Source organism: Salmo salar, chromosome ssa08 (genome assembly GCF_905237065.1).
Source record: "Salmo salar chromosome ssa08, Ssal_v3.1, whole genome shotgun sequence".
Lineage (NCBI taxonomy): Eukaryota > Metazoa > Chordata > Actinopteri > Salmoniformes > Salmonidae > Salmo > Salmo salar.
In genome coordinates this window covers 3,840,977-3,859,240 of record NC_059449.1, presented here as the reverse complement: position 1 = coordinate 3,859,240, position 18,264 = coordinate 3,840,977, and the positions used below count along the sequence as shown (strand labels likewise).

Sequence of the window (18,264 nt, the reverse complement as noted above, 5' to 3'; positions counted from 1 at the left end):
TCGTTTTTTCCCCCTCATCGATCTACACACAATACCCCATAATGACAAGGCAAAAACTGGTTTTTAGACATTTTTGCAAATGTATCAACAATAAAAACAGATTTTACATAAGTGTGCAGACTCTTTACTCAATACTTTGTTGAAGCACTTTTGGCAGCAATTACAGCATTGAGTCTTCTTGGGTATGACGCTACAAGCTTGGCACACCTGTATTTGGGGAGTTTCTCCCATTCTACTCTGCAGATCCTCTCAAGCTCTGTCAGGTTGGCTGGGGAGCGTTACTGCATAGCTATTTTCAGGTCTCTCCAGAGATGTTAGATCGGGCTCAAGTCCGGGCTCTGGCTGGGCCACTCAAGGACATTGAGACTTGTCCAGAAGCCACTCCTGCGTTGTCCTGGCTGTGTGCTTAGGATCATTGTCCTGTTGGAAGGTGAACCTTCGCCCCAGTCTTAGGTCCTGAGCAGGTTTTCATCAAGGATCTCTCTGTACTTTGCTCTGTTCATCTTTCCCTCGATCCTGACTAGTCTCCCAGTCTAGTCCCTGCCGCTGAAAAACATCCCCACCACCATGCTTCACTGTAGGGATGGTGCCAGGTTTCCTCCAAACGTGACGCTTGGCATTTAGGCCAAAGAGTTAAATCTTGCTTTCATCAGACCAGAGAATTTTGTTTCTCATAGTCTGAGAGTCCTTTCGGTGGCTTTTGGCAAACTCCAAGTGGGCTGTCATGTGCCTTTTTACTGAGGAGTGGCTTCTGTCTGGCCACTCTACCATAAAGGCCTTTTTGGTGGAGTGCTGCAGAGATGGTTGTCCTTCTGGAAGGTTCTCCCATCTCCACAGAGGAACTGGAGCTCTGTCAGAGTGACCATCGGGATCTAGGTCACCTCCCTGACCAAGTCCCTTCTCCCCCAATTGCTCAGTTTGGCTGGGCGGCCAGCTCTAGGAAGAGTCTTGGCGGTTCCAAACTTTCCAAATCTATTTAAGAATTATGGAGGCCACTGTGTTCTTGGGGACCTTGAATGCTGCAGACATTTTTTGGTACCCTTCCCCAGATCTGTGCTTTGACACAATCCTGTCTCGGAGCTCTACTGACAATTCCTTCAACCTCATGGCTTGGTTTTTGATCTGACATGCACAGTCAACTGTGGGACCTTATATAGAAAGGTGTGTGCCTTTCCAAATCATGTCCAATCAATTGAATTTACCACAGGTGGACTCCAATCAAGTTGTAGAAACATCTCAAGGATGATCAATGGAAACAGGATGCACCTGAGCTCAATTTCGAGTCTCATAGCAAAGGGTCTGAATACTTATGTAAATGTTTCTTTTTTTTAATACATTTGCAAAAATGTTTAAAAACCTGTTTTTGGTTCGTCATTATGGGGTATTGTGTGTAGATTGATGAGGGAAATGTTTTGTTTCATCCATTTTAGAATAAGCCTGTAACATAACAAAATGTGGAAAAGGGAAGGGGTCTGAATACTTTCTGAATGCACTGTATAATGCATTTGGAAAGAATTCAGACCGCTTCCCTTTTCATTATATACAATACAGTACTCATCACTCCCTGTGGCTGGCTAGCTGCTAGTGCCTTGTCCTGCAGGCTGTCACACAGTCAGGTTAGGTGACATCGTACAATTCATATCTATAGGCTACATTTGAGGTTTTATTTTTATTCGTTATTTTACAATACATATACAAATGACAACATCATACAAACATCCACAACATTAACCCTGCCCAGACCCGCTAGCACACATCTCTAGCGCCATGTGGCCTCAAACGGCACCATTTTGTTTCTCTCCTAGCCCATACACATTACATTTTTTTTATTATAAATAATTTGACCTTTCCATTGCGATAATGATGGAGGATTGGTTCATTTCCATTTTTTTTGTGTATGTATATATATATATATGCAGACAGACGGATTAAAAGTAAATTTACATTGTAATACTTGTGACAGCCAACATTCTAACTCCGCCCTCACTTTTGGACTTTATAACATTCCCAGAAGACATGAATTAATTTATTAGTCATTATTAGTTTTACACTTTAGACATGACTCTTCCGTTGTGCTGTAGAGTAAAATTGTCTCTTGTATAACGAATTATACAACAGACATTTTATACAAGAAGCATTATTTTATACTGAATTAAATGTACATTTGTGTTAACTGTAGTCTTGTTAGTTATGTTCCAACATTCCCTCCATCTTGTGCCAATATCAGTTCTTTTTAAATCTTGGTTCCAATAGTTTATATATTTTTCTAAGAGATTATCAGTTGGATAGGCTCTCTGCAAGGTTTTGTGTAGTTTACCTATCATACAAATATCATTTTCTGACTCCAATAGGATTCCCTCAAGATTACTCTGATATCCAAAAGATTTCAAATCCAAATGTTGTAATATAAACTTTTAAGTTGTATGTATTTGAAAATATCTACATTGGTCAATCCAAAATAGCTTTTTAAAGCTGTCATGGAAATACATGTATTTCCTATTACTAAGTCATTTATGGTTTTTATGCCTTTTAGTTTTTTTTCCATGTGGACCAATTTATCAGTGAATTCTGGAACGCTATCCAAGGATTGTTCCACAAGGTTGTGTTTTTAGGAAGTGATATTGGTTCTTGTAGAATACGTTTAGTTTTTTCCATATTGTTATAGTGTTCTTAATTGTTAAGTTATTCACATTCTTACCTTTCTCCTTTGAAAATAGACATGTAAAAAGATTCTGGGGATGAGCTGAGCATCTTCAATAGTTACCTATTGTTCCTCTTTAGTGAATTTGACTATATGTCGCAAGTAAAAGCCTTGGGTGGCGATTTGATACCATTCCAAGTCTGGAAGGTTAAAACCACTCTCAGACATAGGAAGATGTAAAACTTTCCTTTTTATTCTATGAATTAGTGTTACCAAAAATAAATACAAAGCCTTTGAAGAGGTTTATTCTACCTGTAAGATTTATGGGAAGATTATTCCATTTAATTAGATCTGTTTTCATGCTGTTCAGTAATGGAATAAAGTTATCTTTCTATTTGTTGTCACGTATTAAGTATTTCATATTTTTTGTAGTCCACTTAAAGATTGCTGTAAATCATGAGTTTAAATATATATATATATATATATATATATATATATATATATGTTTATTGCATTTATTTAGTTTTTCCACGTTTTTCCATGAGTATTCAGAAAATATATTTTGAAATAAATATTGGTCAGGTATATCAGGAGATCGGCTGCAAATAAGTTTAGTGTATATTAATGTTTACTGATACCTGTTACATGTGGGTCCTGTCTAATTCTTTCTGCAAGTGGTTCAATTGCCAGTGCAAAAAGGAGGGGGGGACATCCCTGTCTTGTGCCCCTTTCTAAAGAAATTTCATCACATGAGGTATATTTTTGCTTTAGGACATTTCTATATTTATTTCATTAGTTTTTTCTGCTGTTAATGTGTAGCCTAACACGGAACCCAAACAGGCTGTGCGCGTGCGCCATCGTGCATACATTTATTTTGTCCCCCTACACCAAACTCGACACGCAGGTTAAAATATAAAAACAAACTCTGAACCAATTACATTAATTTGGGAACAGGTCGAAAAGCATTAAACATTTCTGGCAATTTAGCTAGTTAGCTTGCACTTACTAGCTAATTTGTCCTATTTAGCTAGCTTGCTGTTGCTAGCTAATTTGTCCTGAGTTGTTATTTTACCTGAAATGCACAAGGTCCTCTACTTTGTCAATTAATCCACACATAAAACGGTCAACCGAATCGTTTCTAGTCATCTCTCCTACTTCCAGGCTTTTTCATCTTTGAACTTATATGGTGATTGGCATCTACACTTTCATAGTATTACTACACTCGACCGGCAACACAGTTCGTCTTTCAATTACCCACGTGGGTAAAACCAATGAGGAGATGGCACGTGGGTACCTGCTTCTATAAACCAATGAGGAGATGGGAGAGGCAGGACTTGCAGCGCAATCTGCGTCAGAAATAGAAAGGACTTCTATTTTAGCCCTTGGCAACGCAGATGCTCGTTGGCCCTCGCAAGCAGTGTGGGTGCAATAATTGAATAACATAGATTTCTAAATTTATTTTGCAACGCTCGCGCACGCGACGCGAGTGGTGTGGTCAGCCTATAAGCCTAAGCTTTAGGGCCTAACTATGCTCCAATTGGGCAGAAAAAGTTATTGTCTATCCACTGAGGCAAAAAGAACAATGTCGGAGTTGAATTCTATAAGAGAAAAGCTGCAAAACGGAGAGTTGAAAATCAATAGAAGGGAGGACCAGAACAATAGCCTAATGTTCGGGAAAGATTTGGTGAAGAGGATGATGACAGTGTTATGTGATGATTGCGAGGCGCTATACAAATTTGACAGTTAGGGACCATCTATAAAGGTGCTATTTTTATCAGCATCATAAAAGCTGATCGTATTTCAACCACATAAAATATGCATTCAAGTGGAACTGAAATCTTATCAGAAATATGTTGGGTAATATTCATACCTTTTTTAATTTCCTTAAAACCGGTCAAACGGAAATTTTGCACAGAAAATCTTGCATCCCTAAACGTCTTTGCTGTGCAAGAGAAGCAGAGATGAAAGAACTTTAACGACGTCAACTAGATTTAATCATTTATTCTATCGATTTATGACAGTCTGGTGACCAAGGGTTTATTTAGTATTCTAGGGCAACAATTAATGACAGAAGCTGCATGCATCTAATTATAGAAAAGTTGACTAACAAATAGCGTACCAAAATGTGGGAAATTATAAGCAGAAACTTAGGCCTGTCTCTGACTGTACATTGCATTTTCTATATTTGCGGGTCGGGTGCGGGCCCAAGATTTTAACTTTATCACATACAGTTTGAGACCCCTGATATATATTATGAATGGGTGTCTAGATGATTATACCATGAAGTATAGTGAACTGGTGTTTTTTGTTCTAGGAGTGCCACAGACCCTGTAGGACAGGAGGTGATCTGGGCTCTCGGAGCAGGCTGTAGAGACATAATCTCTCTCCAGGTGGCACCACTACATCCATGGTGAAAGGCAACTCTCTTAGCACACATTTATTTTTATGAATACTGTTAACACATCTATTGTAACGTACCTCGCTCTTTCTCCTCCAGCCAACAACCGGCTCGCTTCAGCAACCGATGCCTGCAGACCATTGGCCGATGCTGGCCACACCTCAGAGCCCTGGGCGTGGGCGGGGCAGGGTGTGGCATTCAGGGACTAGCCTCATTGGGTGAGTACATTTAATTTGGATAAATATCTCATGAATATTTAATCTCATTGGTCATTTAATAAATAAACTGATATAGGGACTATTCTTTCAGAACAATAGAAACCTTTTGGATTGAAGTGCTTTGTATGGTTCATATGAGGTCTGTTGATTGATAGAACTTTGTCCTTCAAGGGGTTATTTGTCACATTTAGAAATATTTCTTCTTTTTCTTAGGAACAAAACATTCTGATTTATTTCTGTCCCATCCACACAGATGGAAAGGGGGAAGCGTGCGACTGCAAATACCCTCCCAGTCAGAAGGAAATGTAACCCAGCTATTGAGTTCCTACGATTCACAGCATGCAGGAACAGAGGGAGGAAATTACTTTTGTGGCTAGTTGAGAAACGATTGTCTTGGTGGCCTTTCTGTTTATCAGTACATGGGCTGAGTGAGGATGAGGGGTGGCAATAGGAAAGGATATTGAGTGCCTCTCAAATGGCACCCTATTTCCTATATAGTCCACTACTCTTGGCCAGAGCCCTACAGTGCATTCAGAAAGTATTCACACCCCTTGACTTTTTCCACATTTTATTGTGTTACAGCGTGATTTTTTTTTTAAATGAACACATTTAGATTTTAGGTCACTGGGTTACATAATGTCAAAGTGGAATTATGTTTTTAGAAATGTTTACTAATTAATTAAAAATGAAAAGCTTAAATGTCTTGAGTCAATAAGTATTCAACCCCTTTTTTATTGGAAAGCCTAAATAAGTTCAGGAGTAAAAATTTTCTTATCAAGTCACAATAAGTTGCACTCTGTCTGCAATGGTAGTGTTTAATATGATCTTTATTTTATACCTCTTTTTCTCCCCAATTTCGTGGTATCCAATTAGTAGTTAGTCTTGTCTCATCTGCAAGCTCAGCTGCAACTCCCGTACGGACTCGGGAGAGGCGAAGGTCACGAGCCGTGCGTCCTCTGAAACAACCCAACTAAGCCGCACTGCTTCTTGACACAATGCCCACTTAACCCAGAAGGCAGCTGCACCAATGTGTCGGAGGAAACACTGTACACCTGGCGACTGTGTCAGCGTGCACTGCGCCTGGCCCGCCACAGGAGTCACTTGTGCTCGATGGGACAAGGACATCCCTACGGGCCAAATCCTCCCCTAACCCGGACGACACTGGGCCAATTGTGCGCCGCCCCATGAGTCTCCCGGTCGTGGCCGGCTGCGACAGAGCCTGGACTCGAACCCAGAATCTCTAGATGTTTAAAATGATTTTTGAATGACTACCTCATCTCTGTACCCCACACATACAATTATCTGTAAGGTCCCTCAAGTTGAGCAGTGAACTTCAAACATACACTACATGACCAAAAGTATATGGACACCTGCTCATCAAACACCTCATTCCAAAATCATGGGTATTAATATGTAGTTGGTCCCCCCTTTGCTGCTAAAACAGCCTCTACTCTTCTGAGAAGGCTTTCCACTAGATGCGGAGACTTGCTTCCATTCAGGCACGAGCAATGGTGAGGTTGGGCACTGATATTGGGCGATTAGGACTGGCTCGCAGTCGGCGTTCCAATTTATCCCAAAGGTGTTCGATGGGGTTGAGGTCAGGGCTCTTTACAGGCCAGTCAAGTTCCTCTACACCGATCTTGACGAACCACTTCTATATGGACCTCGTTTTGTGCACAGGGGCATTGTCATATTGAAACAGGAAAGGGCCTTCCCCAAACTGTTGCCACAAAGTTGGAAGCACAGAATCATTGTATGCTATAGCGTTAAGATTTCCCTTCACTGGAACTAAGGTGCCTAGCCTGAACCATGAAAAACAGCTCCAGACCATTATTTCTCCTCCACCAAACTTTACAGTTGGCACGATGCATTGGGGCAGGTTGCGTTCTCCTGGCATCCGCCAAACCCATATTCGTCCATCGGACTGCCATCTGACGCCTGGCATTGCACATGGTGATCTTAGGCTTGTGTGAAGCTGCTCGGCCATGAAAACCCATTTGATGAAGCTCCTGACGAACAGTTCTTGTGCTGACGTTGCTTCCAGAGGCAGTTTGGAACTCGGTAGTGAGTGTTGCAACCGAGGACAAACGATTTGTACGCGCTTCAGCACTCAACAGTCCTGTTCTGTGAGCTTGTGTGGCCTACCACTTCGCGGCTGAGCCATTGTTGCTCCTAGATGTTTCCATTTCACAATAACAGCACTTAGTTGACCGGGGCTGCTCTAGCAGGGCGGGAATGTGACGAACTGACTTGTTGGAAAGGTGGCATCCTATGACGGTGCCACGTTGAAAGTCACTGAGCTCTTCAGTAAGGCCATTTTACTGCCACTGTTTGTCTATGGAGATTGCATGGCTGTGTGCTCGATACACCTGTCAGCAACGGGTGTGGCTGAAATAGCCAAATCCACTAATTTGAAGTGGTGTCCACATACTTTTTGTGTATATATAGATTCAACCACAAAACCAGGAACGTTTCCAATGCTTCGCAAAGAAGGGCCCCTAATGGTAGATAGAAAAGAAAAATCCCTTTGAGCATGGTGAAGTTATTAATTACACTTTAGATGGTGTATCAATACACCCAGTCACTGCAAAGATACAGGCGTCCTTCCTAACTCAGTTGCCGGAGCTGAAGGAAACCACTTGGGGATTTCACCATGATGCCAATGGTGACTTAAACAGTTAGAGTTTAATGTCTGTGTAGGAGAATTGAGGATGGATCAATAACATTGTAGTTACTCCACAATACGAACCTAATTAAGAGTGAAAAGAAGGAAGCCTGTACAGAATCAAAAATATTCTAAAACATATATCCCGTTTGCAACAAGGCACTAAAGTAAAACGTTTTTTTTTTAAACTTTGTCCTGAATACAAAGCTTTATGTTTGGGGCAAACGCAACACATCACTTAGTACCACTCATAATATTTTCAAGCACGGTGGTGGCTGCATCATGTTATGGGTATGCATGTCATCGTCAAGGGAGTTTTTCAGGATAAAAATAAATGGAATAGTGCTAAGCACAGGCAAAATCATAGAGGAAAACCTGATTTGTCTACTTTTCAACAGACACTGGTAGACAAATTCACCTTTCAGCAGGACAATAACCTAAAACAGAGGCCAAATATACACTCGAGTTGCTTACCAAGACGACGTTGAATGTTCCTGAGTGGCCTAGTTAGTATTTGACATAAATTGGCTTGAAAATCTATGGCAAGACTTGAAAATGGCTCTCTGGCAATGATCAACAACCAACTTGACAGAGCTTGAATAAGTTTTTTCAAGAATAATGTGGAAATATTGTGCAATCCAGGTGTGCAGAGCTCTTAGTCTTACCCAGAAACACTGTAATTGCTGCCAAAGGTGATTCGAACATGTATTGACTCAGGGGTGTGGATACTTATGTAAATTAGATATTTCAGTATTTCATTTTCAATGAAATTGCAAACATTTCAAAAAACATGTTTTCACTTTGTCGTTATGGGGTATTGTTTGATGATGGGTGAGAGCATTTGTTTTAATCCATTTTGAATTCAGACTGGTAACACAACACAATGTGGAATAAATCAAGGGGTATGAATACCTTCTGAAGGCACTGTATGTGCCCTGGTCAAAGGTAGTGCACTATTAAGGGAATAGGATGCCATTTGGAAATCAGCCATTCTGATCAGTTCTCTCTCATCCTACCATCTAGAGCGAAACATGATGAAACTCTATCCCCAAGCTGTTGAATTGAATCATCTCAAAAATGATCATACAAATGGTAGAAACACAGTGAACATACTGTTTGGTTTTGTAGGCTGGTTATATGAGTTTTCGCCATGACCATCTCTTTTAAACTTATTTAGGTAGCATTGTTAAGTTTTATTTTAATGTAAGCACTGCTAACACTTCAACCAATGAACAAACGTATATCAATATGCGCTGGCCAGGTGTATATGACTGCTTTAGACTCTAGATATCTTATTTAGATATCTTACCCAGCACTTGAAAAATAATGGATGAGCAAATACCAAGCGGCCTGTCCATAGGGTGTACTTGTGCATCTAGCTGCCTCACTCTACAGAAACAAAATATATTCACCTGCCCTATGGGCTGTTCTGGTGCAGTCAGTACTTCTTACTTACATACTACTGACTAAGTTGTTGGTATCAAAGGCATCTCAACCGCCTTCTCCCCCTTCTCTCCTCCTCCTTCTTTCCCCCTATAGCGAGGAACTGCATGCGTCTGCAGGTGTTGGAGCTGGACCATGTGAGTGAGGTCAACCAGGAAGTGGCAGCTGAGGTGTGCAGGGAGGGTCTGAAGGGCCTTGAGATGCTGGTCCTCACTTCCACCCCGGTCACCCCTAAGGCCCTGCTACACTTCAACAGTGAGTACACCCTACACCCTACTACACTACATAGTACACTACCACCCCCAAGGCACTGCTATACTTCAACAGTGAGTACACCGTACCACAGACCCAGGTTCAAATAAAGATGTGCTTTATTGAGCTTGATTTTCACAAAGGAACCAGTAGAACAATCCCAAAAGTGCAACCCCTGCCCATTTTTAATTTTCCATTGCTCAAGCAATGGCTCAAAGTGTTGCGTAAGCACCATTTTGAATCCAGGTCTGCACTTTTCTCACCCAGTCAATCATTTCAGATCTACACAAGTGGCTAGGGCATAGGGGCTAGGGGTCTATTTGGAATTGGGTGCGAGTCTGCTCCTTTCGTGTGAGGGCTGTACACAATCTCGCCCCTCCAGGTGTGTGTCGTAACCTGAAGTCCATCGTGGTGCAGATCGGTGTAGAGGACTACTTTGAGGACCCCAACAGCCCTGAGGCTAGGAAGCTCTTTGACGAGATGGTGAACAAGCTGCAGGTAATTATAACAGAGCTTTAACTTCCACATCCCATTGAATCCCAATGCTCTTAAAAAGGATTGCATTTGAATAATCTAATAACATTTACAAAGGGGGTGCATCTCAATACACTTATAAAAGGGGACGAAACCTAATACTATTAAAACTTACTCTGGATCAGTGCTCTGAGGGCAAATCCTGACTATGCCAGTCCAAATAATTTCCTGTCTTTGGGTTCTCCTGCCCACAGTATACGTATAATTTGTATGACTAACTCTGTAGTATCCTTTAGCGATGGTTAGGTGGGTGAGCGAGAGTGGTCTATTATTACAACTCAACCATACTGAAACCGTACATGACTCAAAACCAAGATCCCCAGTTCAGCTGATCGTCTGAGGAATTCTGGAAAGAGGAAGTGTGGCGTTGAGGGCGGTCGCACGCCCACGACGGGCGCTGCTCAGAGGTTAAGAGGAAGAACGCGTCGATATTCGCACTCTGAATTTGTATCTATGGGCCCTGGTCAAAAGTAGTGCACTAAATAGGGAATAGGGTTGGCGTGTGAGCCTTCCCTTCTTCTGTGAGTCAGTGAGGAAGGTGTCCCTTTCTCTCTGGCGGATGCTGTGCTAGATTGCTCATAGCTGTTAAGTAACGAACTCCAGAGAGCTAAAAGTGTGTTTGTAATTTCGGGCCCTGTTCATTTGTCACGGCCGTAGCCAGACGGGGGAGAAACAAAGCAAACATTTAATCAAACTCAATGATCCCTCGAGGGGGAGAAACCTGTGAGTTATGTGTGTACTGTACAGTCAGTGAAAACCGCTATTCCAAGCCTAGGAACCAGCACAGTTATTCATTTCTTACGTATGTACATGTGTGTGTGAGCGCAATGGTCTACAAACTTAGTTATATGCTTACTTTTCTGGTTATAAATACAGCTTCTCCCTGAGACACACACTAAGCATATTTTAGATTCACACATGCTTAATAGGGCTGTGACGATACAAGAATCGCAATATTTTTCCCATGGCGAAAATAAGAACGCGAAGCAGACCGAACTCTTTAGTCCTTTAAAAACCTGCTGTATGTAAAATATAGTGTGCTATAGTTTGGGAAATAAATACATGTGACTCTGGATGACAACGTAATGATGTTTGTTTCCAGCATTAAGGCTGTTTTCCTAAAGAAGTTGAAGCCGTTTTGTGTTTTGCTTCCTTGCCACGATACTAACGAGTATCTGGTATCGTCCCGGCCCTAATGCTTAAATGCACTCACTCAGTGTGTGTGTGTGTGTGTGTGTGTGTGTGTAAATGAGTGTACCGGTCTAACCCCTCTTTACCCTCCAGGGCTTGAAGAAGAGACCGGGCTTCTCCAAAATTCTGCACGTGAAGGCAGACATCCTCTGCTAACCCCATCCACCAACCAGGACCCCCAAAGAAGAAGGGGTCGGCCATTTTGTTTCCAGCCACACCAACACAACCGACCTAGTCATTTGTAACCCCTTGACGCGACGCGAGGACGAAACAGCCTGAAGTACCAGTCAGACAACACACACACGTAACTGAAGAGGAAATTCAGTAACATGCTTCTTTATTGTTCAAAATAAAACCAATGTGTTTTTGGCCCTTAACCTTGACTAAAAGACAGACACAGACACCACAGACAGATAGACGCTCCATAGACCACTACAATGGAGAGATGCAACGCAGTACAGAACAGAGGATAGACAAGACAAGATGCCTGGATAGGTCAGGTCAACACCTTATCCTGGAGCATACAAACCCAGTGGAGATTCTCATAAAGGGACCAAACCCTCCTTTACCATAGATGTACTAGAGAGCTCATCTCCTATCTTTTCAATGGCTGCTTTTTTGACCAAATGGACAGCACCATTGAGGGTTATCTCTATTTTTAAAGTAGTACATTTTGTGTGTCCTCTATCCAACTTTATGGTGGGGTAAAGTGTAGTAAAGACATCATCAGGCAGGTAACAAGACCAGGGGCCTCTAAGTCTCCGCGAAAATGAACAGGGACCCTGCTTGTGACTTGCTGACCTTCCAAACAGATTTGAAACATAAACTCTATTGGACTTTGTAGATGCCGTAATCTTGGCGGGCATTTTGATTTCAACTGAGGAAAGAGCTGTAAGCTGGGGGATGGATGTCATGAAGGAGCAGGCTCTCGTTCTCTTCACCTAGAGCATTTGCAGAGAATGTGTCTAGGATGCTTTTTTTTAATCAAGATGCTCAACAGCACATATTCTGTGGAAATGCACATGAGCAGTAAAGCAGATGTAGGGATGGACGGTGTGTGATTTTTGACCCTGTCCTGAGCCAGAGGAGTAAGTTAAAATAGACCCTCAACTCCCAACGTGTGTGTGCGTGCGTGCGTGTGTGTGAGTGAAATGCATGACATACCAGCTTCAGACTTGGTCGAACATAAAACGAGAAGATATCTTGTCACCTTTTAGAAGAAAAAAATATCGGCCTATCAGCCGCTCCATGGTGTGGTCGCCATGGGAACCGTGCAGTATTGAACACTTGGTCCTCCATCCTCAGCAGGATCATCAGCGGAACACAGTCTCTCTCGCACACCCTTGGATTTTCAGCTGTCAATTACTTTTGTCTGTGGAACTCTTACAGTATCTGTAGGCCGGCTGGTCCATAAGGCAGCTACTGTTTCTTTGTTTTTAAACAGGGTTGCAAATGGATTCCTTTTGCCTTTTATTTCACAATTGATGACGTTCATAGCTGTGTGTGTTCTATCTTCATTTCGTAAAGTGTTTTCTCCGATGTGCCACTAATCTATAGGAGCGTTGTAAGGCAGTCGTTCACCCTATTCAAATAACTAGCCACTAGCTCTGTAAGCTACAGTGAATTACATCCCAAATGCACCCTATTCCCTATGTACAGTAGTGTCATACTTTTAACCAGGGCTCATAAGGCTCCAGTCCTCAGGGGCCTGATTTAGTGTCACACTTTTGCCCCAGTCCAAGCTAACACACCTGACTCCAATAACCAACTAATCATGCTCTTCAGTTTAGAATGCAATTAGTTTAAATCAGCTGTGTTCGCTAGGGATTGGGGGGGAAGTGTGACACCAATCAGCCCCCGAGGCCTGGAATTGCCCAGGCCTGGAATAGGGTGACATTTGGGATGCAGTCTTGATCTCAATTGCCTAAAAATCCTCCTCTTGTTTCCTCTGCTGCACTGATTGCCTTGTCAAGTGAAAACAAAATGGTGGAAGCTCATCATTAGGCTGTCTTTCACCTAACCAGTTATTTTCGTTCAGTGCAATGACGGGAGAAGAGGACAGAGTTGTTAGACAATTGAGAAAGATAGCCTGTATGTATCCACTCACAATACTCTACCATTATTGCTTCAGGCATTCATGCAAGTCGTCGAGCTCAGGCAACAATGCACCCTGACCCAAACCATGCATCCACCCCAGGGAGGCATCTCAATTCTAATGTGGACTCCTTCTGACAGAAGACAACAGTTGGAAAGCTGATCCTCTGGTAGGCTTTGACTCACCCTTTGTTTGTACGTCATTGTAGATCAAGGAAATGAGAGAGAGCCATTTTAGACTATTGAGATGCAGCCCGTGTGCCGGAGAGGAAAGGATGCAGGGCAATCCTTTGCTTCCCCGTTATTTTATTTTATTTTTTAATTGGAGAGATGTTTAGTAAAGTTGAGCACCGAGTTCTGTTCTAAGTTATGTGCTGCTTTGTTTTAGTAGTGCTAGCCTGACATGAACATACACACTACAGTTGTGGTTTCTCATCTCCATGTTCTCTTCCAATACTGAATATTGTACTGCCGTGGTGGCTGGGAAAAGACTAGAAGGGGTTGAAAGACTTGCCCCTCCGATTGAAAAGGTGTTTTTAAAGTCGCTGTCACAATAGAGGAAAACCCAATTCACTTGTTTATTTAGGCTGTGGTCCAAATGGCACCGTTTTCCCTGTATAGTGAACTACTGTACTTTAGACGAGGGCCCGTAGGGTGCCACTCGGGATGCAACATTAGGGGGTTTTCAGTTCCTGACAATCTTGTCTTCTTTAAGACATTAAACACTGTACATAATGTTGTTTATAATATAAAAAGATTACTGCATTTGGTGTTATAAAATTAAGGTCATAAGTATAAGGATCTTCATGATGAAAAAAATGATAATGATTAAGAGTCTACTACAGGTGTCGATTCTGAAACATTTTCTCTCCAAAGTCGAAAGGAAAGATGCAGCTATATTATGTATAAACGGTAGTGTTGAAATTTGCAGTTGTGTACTATAGATACTTTATATTCAATGTTCATGATAAATGTGCTATAGAGATGGACATTATTTAAGAAAGAGGATAAAGATTATTTGAGCTATTTATTTCTATAAAAAGAGAGGTCTATAATGTTGGCATGTTTGTGTTCATGCATCAATCATCACGTTGCCTTTGACTTATTCTTCTGTAGTGGCTGTAGCTATAAATTAATGTTTAAAAAGATTAAGATTGCTTGCAAAGGTTTATGCTGTATTTCATTTTTAATACGTCTGTTGCACTAGTGGGAAAAATAAGAATACTGATATTTAATATTAGTGCTGTTTTTTAATGTTTAAACCGCTTTCTCAGTATTTGACATATTATGATGCACTTTTTTTCTAGCGCGCTTTTAGAGGTCCATGGTGGTTCTTTCGGATTAAGAAATCACACTTTTCAGTCAGTCAACATTGTCATGCTGTTTCCATGGTTTCCTCTGTCGTGTGAGCGATAGGTTGGTTGCTCTCCTACGTAGTCATGTGATGAAGATTGGTTTAAACTGAATGGTGGCCAATGAGGGGCAAGAAGGTAGATTACTTCTTGACCAGTAGCCAATGGAGAGTTTAACATGTCACACAATGCAGACCCTATTTTATCGCCTGTATCTGTCATACCTCTCTCTCACTGGCTGTTGAAGTTTATGGTTGAACCATGGCCAACCTGGTTCAACTGCATTTCAAGTGCTTTCGAGGTTCATTTCACACCAACATGACCTTATGCTCACAATCATGATCATTACCAGGTAATGGCGAGAATACAGTGCCTTGCAAAAGTATTAACCCCCTTGGCGTTTTTCCTATTTTGTTGCATTATAACCTGTAATTTAAATGAATTTTTATTTGAATTTCATGTAATGGACATACACAAAATAGTCCAAATTGGTGACGTGAAATGATTTTTTTTTTTTTTTATAAATAAAACGGAAAAGTGTTTTGTGCATATGTATTCACCCCTTTTGCTATGAAGCCCCTAAATAAGTTCTGGTGCAACCAATTACCTTCAGAAGTCACATAATTTGTTAAATAAAGCCCACCTGTGTGCAATCTAAGTGTCACATGATCTCAGTATATATACACCTGTCTTGAAGGGGCCCTAGAGTCTGTAACACCACTAAGCACTGGGCACCACCAAGAAAGTGGCACCATGAAGACCAAGGAGCTCTCCAAACAGGTCAGGGACAAAGTTGTGGAGAAGTACAGATCAGAGTTGGGTTATAAAAAAATATCCGAAACTTTGAACATCCCACGGAGCACCATTTTAAATCCAATATTAAAAAATGTAAAGAATATGGCACCACAACAAACCTGCCAAGAGAGGGCCGCCCACCAAAACTCACAGACCAGGCAAGGAGGGCATTAATCAGAGAGGCAACAAAGATAACCCTGAAGGAGCTGCAAAGCTCCACAGCGGAGATTGAAGTATCTGACCACTTTAAGCCGTACACTTTACGGAAGAGTGGCCAGAAAAAAGCCTTTGCTTAAAGAAAAAAGTAAGCGAACACGTTTGGTGTTTGCCAAAAGGCATGTGGGAGACTCCCCAATTATATGGAAGAAGGTACTCTGGTCAGATGAGACTAAAATGTAGCTTTTTGGCCATTAAGGAAAACGCTATGTCTGGCACAAACCCAACACCTCTCATCACCCCGAGAACTCCATCCCCATAGTGAAGCATGGTGGTGGCAGCATCATGCTGTGGGGATGTTTTTCATCGCCAGGGACTGGGAAACTGGTCAGAATGGAAAGAATGATGGATGGCGCTAAATACAGGGAAATTCTTGAGGGAAACCTGTTTCAGTCTTCCAGAGATTTGAGATTGGGACGGAGGTTCACCTTCCAGCAGGACAACAACCCTAAGCATACTGCTAAAGCAACACTCGAGTGGTTTGAGGGGAAACACTTAAATGTATTGGAATGGCCTAGTCAAATCCCAGACCTCAATCCAATTGAGAATCTGTGGTATGACTTAAAGATTGCTGTACACCAGCAGGAACCCATCCAACTTGAAGGAGCTGGAGCAGTTTTTCCTTGAATGGGCAACAATCCCAGTGGCTAGATGTGCCAAGCTTATATAGACATATCCCAAGAGACTTATAGCTGTAATTGCTGCAAAAGGTAGCTCTACAAAGTATTGACTTTGGGGAGGTGAATAGTAATGCACGCTCAAGTTTTCTATTTTGTTGACTTATTTCTTGTTTGTTTCACCCCCAAAAATATTTTGCACTTTCAAAGTGGTAGGCATGTTGTGTAAATAAAATGATACAATCCCCCCAAAAATCTATTTTAATTCCAGGTTGTAAGGCAACAAAATAGATAAAACGCCAAGGGGGTGAATACTTTCGCAAGGCAATGTAACTAAGTTTGTGTACTCTGTGTTTGTGTTGGTTTGCTTTAAAGCTTCTTAACCAGATTCATTGTGTGACAGAAGTCCTGCTGAAATTGTTTTAGAACATGTCCTGAAAACTGAATCAAATAAGAGAATGAGATTAAGAGTTGAAGAGGAGTCATTCTGACAAAAACATACTGCATGTCAGGGTTCCCCAACTGGCAGCCCCGTGCAGTGATTTTATTTGCATTTTATTTTATTTCTGAGCAACAAAAATAAACTTTTTGACAATTATTTTTAAGTGGTTGTACATAATACTGTAAAAACAACAGCAAATCAGCTCCAATTGATTTTCATTTTGGAAACCTGTTCCTAAGTATTCCCACGCATAATAGAGAGAGATATGTGATGGTGTACAAATGTAAGGTTTGAAATGATTGTTTTAGTCAAATATACAGTACCAGTCAAAAGTTTGGACACATACTCATTCAAGGGTTTTTCTTTATTTTTACTTTTTTGTAGAATAATAGTGAAGACATCAAAACTATGAAATAACACATATGGAATCATGTAGTAACCAAAATGTGTTAAACAAATCAAAATATATCTTAGTTTCTTCAAAGTAGCCACCCTTTGCCTTAATGACAGATTTGCACACTCTTGGCATTCTCTCAACCAGCTTCACCTGGAATGCTTTTCCAACAGTCTTGAAGGAGTTCCCACATATGCTGAGCACTTGTTGGCTGCTTTTCCTTCACTCTGCAGTCCAACTCTTCTCAAACCATCTCAATTGGGTTGAGGTCGGGTGATTGTGGGGGCCAGGTCAGGCAGCACTCCATCACTCTCCTTCATGGTCAAATAGTCCTTACACAGTCTGGAGGTGTGTTGGGTCATTGTCCTGTTGAAAAACAAATTATAGTCCCACTAAGCACAAACCAGATGGGATGGCGTATCGCTGCAGACTGCTGTGTTAGCCATGCTGGTTTAGTGTGCCTTGAATTCTAAATACGTCACAGATAGTGTCACCAGCGAAGCACCCCCACACCATAACACCTCCTCCATGCTCCACGGTGGGAACCACACATGCGGAGATCATCCGTTAACCTACTCTGCGTCTCACAAAGACACGCCGGTTGAAACCAAAAATCTCAAATTTGGACTCATTAGACCAAAGGATAGATTTCCACCGGTCTAATGTCTATTTCTTGTGTTTCTTGGCCAAAGCAAGTCTTCTTATTTGTGTCCTTTTTAGTAGTGGTTACTTTGCAGAAATTTGACCACGAAGGCGTGATTCACACAGTCTCCTCTGAACAGTTGATGTTGAGATGTGTCTGTTACTTGAACTCTGAAGCATTTATCTGGGCTGCAATTTCTGAGGCTGGTAACTAATGAACTCTGGGTCTTCCTTTCCTTTTGGCGGTCCTCATGAGAGCCAGTTTCATCATATTGCTTGATGTTTTTTGCAACTTCACTTGAAGACACTTTCAACATTTTTTTAATATTCCAGATTGACTGACCTTCATGTCTTAACAGGATCAGTGTTC

General features: G+C 41.5%; 1 protein-coding gene across 3 annotated transcripts in view; it reads left to right on the top strand.

Moving 5' to 3' along the window:
* LOC106609977 (F-box only protein 41) overlaps window positions 1–14,713 on the top strand; it is a 98,003-nt gene extending 83,290 nt beyond the window's left edge. Inside the window, exons 10-14 of one of the 3 annotated variants that reach the window (XM_014209059.2) lie at window positions 4,956–5,051; window positions 5,139–5,257; window positions 9,462–9,620; window positions 10,000–10,115; window positions 11,436–14,713. In XM_014209059.2, the coding sequence (XP_014064534.1) occupies window positions 4,956–5,051; window positions 5,139–5,257; window positions 9,462–9,620; window positions 10,000–10,115; window positions 11,436–11,498 (553 nt within the window). In that variant the 3' untranslated portion in view covers window positions 11,499–14,713. Of the gene's footprint in view, window positions 1–4,955; window positions 5,052–5,138; window positions 5,258–5,470; window positions 5,957–9,461; window positions 9,621–9,999; window positions 10,116–11,435 lie in introns of those variants that run through there. The other 2 variants (XM_014209060.2, XM_045722650.1) reach the window with 2 other exon arrangements.
* Window positions 14,714–18,264: the final 3,551 nt, after the last annotated feature.